The 8714-nt window shown below is 30.1% G+C and overlaps 1 protein-coding gene across 2 annotated transcripts; it reads right to left on the reverse strand.

Moving 5' to 3' along the window:
• Positions 1 to 1785: 1785 nt before the first annotated feature.
• Positions 1786 to 6302, reverse strand: LOC137808330 (probable disease resistance protein At5g66900). 2 transcript variants are annotated; one of them, XM_068609387.1, is made up of 6 exons: positions 6208 to 6302; positions 4743 to 4965; positions 3994 to 4397; positions 3532 to 3893; positions 3026 to 3240; positions 1786 to 2903 (listed from the first exon to the last, which is right to left on the reverse strand). In XM_068609387.1, the coding sequence occupies exons 2-6, from the start codon at positions 4921 to 4923 to the stop codon at positions 2077 to 2079; spliced, it is 1989 nt and encodes a 662-aa protein (XP_068465488.1). In that variant the 5' UTR covers positions 4924 to 4965; positions 6208 to 6302; the 3' UTR covers positions 1786 to 2076. The 2 variants fall into 2 exon arrangements, with proteins under 2 accessions (XP_068465488.1, XP_068465487.1); XM_068609386.1 differs by lacking the exon at positions 6208 to 6302 and having other exon boundaries at positions 4743 to 4995.
• Between the last annotated feature and the right edge of the window lie 2412 nt (positions 6303 to 8714).

Here is an 8714-nt window from a genome sequence, read left to right on the forward strand (position 1 = left end):
AATAATCCAATGAAAGTAATCAGACGTATTCTCAGATACGACAAATTAAAGCAATGTTAGTGTTCATGTCACCACAAACAACCATCACAACTAATTCCTATTGAGAATATCACTTTGAAAATAAAGAAGATGATACATATTATTTACCATACTCAGATATTATTAAAATTAAAAAAATATAGAGATAAAAAAAGATGTACGAAGAAACAGGAAAAAATTGTGTATAGTTTACTGTTTTTTTATTCGTGGGCTAATGCTCCATTTTTTTTATATAGGTTTCCTTTTTATGATGTGTGGGTTGTATTTTTTTTTTCAACATATCATTTATGACATGCATCTAACGTAAAATTTAATCCAACATTGTTCTTGATTTTATTTTTCTTACGGATGCACAAATCTAAAAGTGAGTTTTATACATTTTAGATTTCGAAATTCAGAAGGTCATTTTTGTATTTCATTTAAGCTTTCGGATGGGGTTATATCCAAAAGTGAGTCATGAGTTCCAGATTTTCATATCCAAAATGTTATGTTGTAAATGGTGCTGAGAATTGAGATCTAGAACTCATTTAGGTTTGCTTACAGATCTTGACATCCAGAAAGTCATTTATGCTATTTAGGTAAGTTTTCGGATGGTAAAATCTGAAAATGACATATTACTTATGAATTTGTATATCCAGAACTTTGTAATTTGACTTACAAATATAAATATTCGAAAAATAAAATTTTTAAATCATTAAGAATAAAATTTACATTTCACGTTAATATATTGGATGATGATATAAATGGAGAATGAGTCCCTCACCATCTCCATTATTACCCCATTCCTTTTCCAGTCCATATATATTTTCCGTGCAAAGTTAATAGAAGAGAAGACATATTGGAAAAAAAAAATACAAATTAGACTTGCACACGTTAGTATTAGGTTCTTTAAGGTATCAAAATTAAATTCATACTTTTTAACGTTAAAACTTTTTAAAATGAAAAGAATAAATTTTATTAGAACTTAATTATAAATGCAATTTATTTTTGCATATTGTCTTGTTAAAATAGTTTTTAATTAATTGATAGTGCAAACATATTCACTATGCGACCATGAGATTGTCATAGTTAGCTATGGGTAAGCTAAAGGGAATATGACTTAGTTGTAGTAATATAATTCTTGGAGCCTGGAGACCTACATGTAGCTACAGAGAGTTTGTATTATTAGAATATTTTAAGTTAAAAAGTAAAACAAATATAATTAGAATATTATTGTTTTGAATTATTAAGTAAGTGGTTTTTGTTTGGTGAGTATCATAATACACTATATGTGAGTGGTTCAAAATAATTCTTTAATTCTATAAATGAATTATTTGGGAGAAACAGATAACATTGATGAAGATGAATATAACAACAAAAATTAAATTTTGTAATGTATAATTGGAGAATTATATATTATAAATATTGTATCAAATTTTGTAGTGAGATCAACTCAAAATTTTTAAAATATATGTTGAATTTAAACCAGTTTAAAGAAGATACTTTAATTTTAATTTAAAGAACATATTTTAGATTATGAACTATATTTATTTTGCAGTTAAAAAAAATTAATTAATTAAGTTTGTGGATTTTTTCTTCTTCTTTTATATATTATTCGTTTCTACCGAATAATTTATCATTTAAAAACCAAAGCAAATATGGATGATGAAAAAAAGATAAACTAATTAAAATTAAAATTAAAATCTACACGCGAAAGAAACATAATATGAAGGTTGTCAATGACAGTTACCAAAGTACACTCAAACCTTAACACTAAACATAATACGTAGGATTCATTCGCAAACATTAACACTTTACATAATATGGAGGCAGTAAACCTAAACAACAACAATTCCCTCGCCCTATTTTTCCTTGGACAGATCATATAAGATTTTTTGACAAAACAGAATATTGTCCCTTCGCCATTGACTAACATAGATAAAGAAGTTTCCTATTCCATAATCCATTGTGTAAACCTAGCCATATTTTATTCCCTTTACTTTCTGGTGTGATTCACCACAACTTGCAGATATAAATGACAACTGCATGCAACAGGTATTAGGAGTGAATTGCATGAAGCCAATTCAAGTTAACATCAAGTTGAGGAATATCTATATTTAGATAGGGAAGCATGTGCTTGAAAGGTTCCCATGAAGCAGCCGTCTCTTCATCACACACCACTTTCCTTAAATTCTTAAGATTTACGATTGAGGGTGGCAATTCACACCTTGCACAACTTGTCATGTACAGATTTCCAAGATTACATAGATTGCCAAAGTCCTCTGGTAAATTACGAAGGCCAATGCAGTTTGAGATGTCCATATGTCTTAGATTCGAAAGTCTTACTATAGAATTTGGTATCCCTTCCAAATCAGTACAAGAACTCAGCCTTAGGAGTTTCAAATTCACCAAGTTTCCAATTTCTTGAGGCAATTCAGAAAGCTTATGGCAATTACTAATACTGAGCATCTTCAAGGAGGTGATATCACACAGCCCCTTAGGCAATCCAATCATATCTTTGCTGTAGTCAATATTCAAGTCCTCTAGATTTGGAAAAGCATCTGAAATTAGCATGTTACTGTTTCCGAAAGCCTGTCTTGTATCACACATGTAGAGGGATAACTTTTTAAGATTCTTTATTATGACAAAGGAAGGAATACAAATCTTCTCTAGCCTGATTCGTTTTAGGTTGTTTAGTGAGCCAAGTAGCTCAAAATTGATCATTTCACAAGGACGGAAACCATACTTTATGACTATCAGAACTTTTAGTATACTCATTTTTTTCAGTAACTTTGGAAAGGAGTACTGATTAGTTCGTAGGTTTAAAACCAGAATCTCAGCTTGAACTGGTAGTAGGTTGGACCAATATGAAGTGAAAGTTTCATCTGCAAAAGTAACCCATATGGTGTTAATAGTAGAAGAGTAACAAATGGTAGACAGGGGAACTTTCTTTACCATCTTTAGTTTGCAAGTAAATGTCTATACTTCAGAGAAAGGTATAACTAACCAGTTGATATAGACAAAGTCCGAGTACGAATCTGTTGGGGTTTTGGTTCAATAAGACACCCTTCAGGTTTATTTTCATCCATGTCAATCATCAGTCTTTTTCTCTGTTCAGTTTGTTCTTGAGTGCTTTCATAAATGGCCAAGTCTCTTAGAATATCATGAAGGATGACAAAACGGCTATTGTAGTAGTAACTGTCTGTGTCATTTGTATTTTTCCTGATACAATAGCAGAAATTAGGTTCTCTCACAAGATTAAAAAAATGCTCTCTATACATGAATGATTACTCATAAATATCTACTTCTGATCTCAAAGCAGTTCATACCAAGAAATGCAGAGTTACATAAAGCAAGAGGCTTAAATTCTCAAATTAATCGGTAACTGTGGAATAATTGGTAAGGAATAAACTTCTCCTTTCATGAGCTAACAAGCTATTGAATTATTTGGTGTATATAGAGTATATTAGGATGAAATAGTTGAGGAGAAATATAAGTAGTCATTGACTGTACCTTGTTACTAAGACATTAGCCAAATTCATGGAGTCCAATTTGTTGACAATGGCCATTACTTCTATGCCATTATTATCTAGTCCATACAACTCTGCCCAGATATCAACGAGAGCAGCAAGAGGAATTCTTTGGTCTTCAGGAAATAAAGCCAAGTCCATGAAGCACTCTTTGATGATGGAATTATCTTCCAAGACATCTAAGATCTTTTGTAGGGAAGTAAGTAAATCAATGTTGGAATCAAGTATCGAATGACCTTGAGACAATTCCTCCACCATCTTTTGCCAAAATTCATAAGGTCGATTACTTAGGGATCTACCAATAACTTTAATGGCAAGCGGTAAACCCTTGCAATGACTCACCACCTGCATTTCAAATGCAAGTAAGTATAGGTTTTAGGTGCGCAAGCTGCAAATGTTCAAGAATGGAGTTACTTGTGTAAAGTCAGAAAGAAGGAACAAGCACCTTTTGGACAAGATCTTCGTCAGGAATAATTGAACTGCTATTTTTCAAGAGAGCATGGTGACGAAAAAGGGTTATTGCATCTTCATGAGCAAGCGGTTTTAAGATGAATGGAGTGCCAAATCTAGGAAATGCAACTCTTGAAGTAACCAGAATTTTATAATTTGATATCTGAACTTTAAATTTCTCAACTATGGCTTCTGAGCCAGGCCAGACATCATCCAGAACCAACAGAATAGGACTTGCATCAGTTTTCCTTAGCAAAAGTCCCAATTGATAAACTGCATCTTCATCACTTTGAAACTCTGGCACTTGGTCTCCACTATGTTCAAATAATCTTTCTACAATAATCTTCAATTTAGGAGCCTTAGAGAGGGTGATGAATAATATATTTCCCTTGAATTTACCTAGAGAAACCACAAACATTAGTGAGCCCGAGTATTCTTTCTAGAGTAACTGTGCATGCATTGCAACAAATAAATTACCAGATTTAATACTTTACAAGAAGAAAATATGAACGCAAAAGAAAATAACTAATACTCATGATCAAAGAAAATGCTTCTCCATGTTAGATATGGATATGCAAAAGTAGAACATAACTATCAGTACTGGGTAAGATTGAACTCTGCTTTAAGATGTTTCTAGACTACAGAAATATATAGAGAAATAGAGGATTCTGCTTGAAATTAATTTCATCCATTGATAATAAAGCATTCATTTATTCTTCAATAACATCAAGAGTTATGGCTTACTCATGACTTGTTGGTCCCAACAAAGTTTTGTAGCCAGAGTGGTTTTCCCAGATCCTCCAAAACCAGTCAACACAATGATGGACACAGATTCATGGAGAAGTTCCATCTTCAACTTGCTAAATGGTACATCCAATCCAACAGTGAATTCATGCTTTTCAGGAACACCAAAAGGACGCTTCATTGGTTGTGCCAACTCTTCCAAGAATAACCAACTTTTTGAGTCCTTTCAATCAAACAAAGATCAGTTGTGAGAATTAAGCAGAGAATCTCAGCTGTTGCATGAAGGGCCTTAAATATAGAGTTTATATCAGGGAAAGTGAAAAAGAGATATTTGTATTTCCTTACAAAGTTGGCTTAAATTTCAATGTATAATCTAATGTTTTCTTAAATTATATAGTTAATAAATTAAACATATTTTAAGTTTTAAATATATTTGAATTTATTTATTTTATTTAAAAGTTCACGTATTAACCCATCACTATTGAACTTAATATTCTAATAAGGTAACATTCCAAAATTTAATATTTATTTTAATTTAAATCTTTGAAATATTCCAAATTTTCTTTTATTTCAATAGTTTTGTTAATAGTTTCATGATAATGAATCATATCAATATTTATCATTGTTGAACCCTTAATCATATTTTATGGATAAATTTGTATATATATTTTACGTAGCAAACAAATTGTAATTTTTTTTTTATGAAAGGATCAACACAAAAGAAAAAAATAGTTTCAAGTGCAGGGACTGTAGTTTTATTTTAACTTTCATTAATTATTACAAATTATACTATTTATATTAAAATTTCTATTTTTTATATTTTATAAATATTATATTTTAGTATATTAATTTAAAATTTTATACCTGACAACATGTTTAATTTACCAAAATAATGTGAAAAAAAAATTGTATTCTTTTTATCAGCCAAAAAATAATAAATATGAACCACTGGGGAAATTTAAATTAAAAAGAAAATTTATCCTCCTCATTTCTAAATTAAAATTTAATTAATTTTAAAAAGAAAATGTATTTTATAAAAACAGATTTATATCACAATTCTTCATTTTAAATTCAAAATATAGTTTATATATACTCTAAATATTTGTTTATAATACATATATAAAGAAAACTTTAGAGTGCCTAGGATTCCTGTAAGTTTGAAATGAAAAAACAAAAAACAAAGAGTTGAGGAAAAGTAATTAATGTAAAACTGTTGGGGGCACTATCCGAATTCCATTATTGACATAAACAATATATTGGCAGACTTTATAATTATTTTTAAACCAAATAAAATGAGTCTAAAACAAGGTTTTAGGACACTAACTAATGATGATATTCATTAAAATAAAATATTACATTGAAAGGTGAACCAGAAGAGTGTAGAGTGTATGTTGGAATGAAGCTAAAGATATAGTATTATTGTAGTAAAGAAATACCATTTATTTACAACTACAGGAGTATGCACCTTAATTTGAAACACAAGGAGCGATTCTTCCTATGGATTTGTTCTCCTGTTAGAGGACCTTCTTGCTGATGAAAGCTACAACTTAGTTCTTCTACAAAGATTGTTAGAACCCAAAGCAGATATTTATAGTCATGCACCTTGGACCATAATTTTGTAATTCTACGCGTCTTTTACGCTTTCTTTGTTACCACCATCAGATATAAAATGATAAAACCAAAGATCATTTGTTTGCATAAATATTCATCGTTTTATGCAGACTACTTACAAGGAAAATTTCATTCATAGTATATGTGGAATAATGAAAGTTATTACATTTACTGTTGTTAAGTATAAATTAACATCATAGCTTTTTGTCAGCTTCTGCAAATACATTCCTTGTTTCCTAAGAATGAAATTTCGTGAAAAAGAAGAAAAATATACTTGTTAATGTTTAGAACAGAAGTAGGAAATAAATAACCTTTTCTTTTTCTGTCACGTATAAACATTCTGTTTAGGTATGATTAAAAAATAATCATAACACCTATTTAGAAATTTAAAATTAATATAGAAAGGAATTTGAAAAGGTCCATCAGCACGTTGTGGATATATACAAAAATTCGAAGTAGAATTTCTGAAAATAAATATAGTAAGAATTCTCAGTCAAATACGTGTTTGTGCTGATTTGTCTAAAAAAAAATTCCTACCCATGAACTTCTCAACTATATCCTTCACAGTGTACACATTCGGAAACTTGTGTCTTGGAAACACCATGGGGAATTGTTATATTCCCACTTCCTGGGAAATAGTTTGGAATTAGGATGTTAGAAAACTCATTCCTGAGAGCGTTTTCATTGAACTTGCAATGCATGCATGGTTTCGAGAGTACGCAGTTTAAACATATGACTATTACAAGCGAACATCAACTTCCAATAAAAAAAGGAAAATTTCATAAGAAACATATCAAAAGATAAAGCTCATCAGTCTTCATGCAATTGAAGAGTTCATCCATGTCTTTCACTGCGTTGTTACGTGATAGATTGGTTGGAAATAGATTGCGCATTATTGCAGATGTTAGTTTTGTTATATATACCAACAAAACTAACATCTCCAGTATGTAAATTGAAACTACTTTACTTCTTTTAAATATAGAAATTACATGTATAAAAATAATTAATTTACAGTATATATTTTAAACAAATCTGACTTATAAAAATTAGTTGTTGCAAAGCTTATTCTTATTTTTTCATTATCACAATTTTTTTATCAGCAAATAATAAATAAAATAAAATGAGGTACTTTAGGTTACCTAACCCTTATACACAAAACGAAAACAAATTTCCTTGCACCTAACCCGTCAAGGATCCACCAGACCTTACATGACAATATTCAAAATCACATATAAAAAACAAGATACAGAGTTCCCAAATACATCAACCAAACAGTGAAGCACACCTTCAAAACAGACACAAAATCCAACAACTAAAGAAAATCTTTACCAACAGTCTAACCTACATCAAACTAATTGTCAAAGACAACAACCGATCCTGCGATAAGAGAACATAACTAGAAAGACCTGCACAAAACACAAACAACTTCCAATCTCAACCCAAGACAAACACATCAATCCATCACTGCCAAGAAAAACTGCACAGAACACACCACAACTTCAAAACCTGGGTACAAACATTAAATAAGAAACACCAAATATCAATCTTTCAAATACCTCATATAACATTGAGGTTCCAAACACCAGTCAGAGTAAGAGAAAACAACCAACCTTTCTTTTACCGTGATCTAATACCAAGTTTTCTTTTGTATTAAAGTAAAAACCTCCACTAGGTGTACCCGCCCATTCTCAAAAAACAACCTCATTCTTGTGATTCCAAATTTCACTTACAATACCTACCCAAATGTCCCCCAACACCTGATAATAGCATGTTTCAAACCTATTGGTTTAAATATCTTAAAATGCATTTGTGCATCACAATGTAAAATAATGACTAAATTAATAATGAGAATCCTTAACAATGATATACTATTTTTAAAAGTGTTTGAATATTACAAGGAAGAATATTATTCTTAACAACTTTTATGTATGAAAAAAAGGCAAAATTTTCTTATATTGAATAAAAAACACTAATATACTCTAACCCATGTACAAACAAAAAGTATGAATAACAAAAAAAATACATTATAAAAATACATTTCTATCAGGTTGATAAATAAACTTACACAATTATCCCCCTCAAAAGAGTATCAAATTTAGCTCCATATCTCCAATATAAATATAACTATAATGTACACAATTCTGGCCTCAAAAGAAATTACTTCCGCTAACAAGGAAAAAAGCTCTTTAGTGCTTTCGCTTGTATAATTAATTTCTACGTGGATATAAAGTTATTAGAAAGATTTTTAAAATTTGTTGGCTAAAAAAATCTGTATTGGTGTAATAAAAGCTGTGAAAAGCACTTCTAACTCAGTAGAAACGAAAGATTACTAATGCCAAGGATATTTGGTGGAAATAAGAA

This window comes from Phaseolus vulgaris, chromosome 3, assembly GCF_000499845.2.
Source record: "Phaseolus vulgaris cultivar G19833 chromosome 3, P. vulgaris v2.0, whole genome shotgun sequence".
Taxonomy (NCBI): Eukaryota; Viridiplantae; Streptophyta; class Magnoliopsida; order Fabales; family Fabaceae; genus Phaseolus; species Phaseolus vulgaris.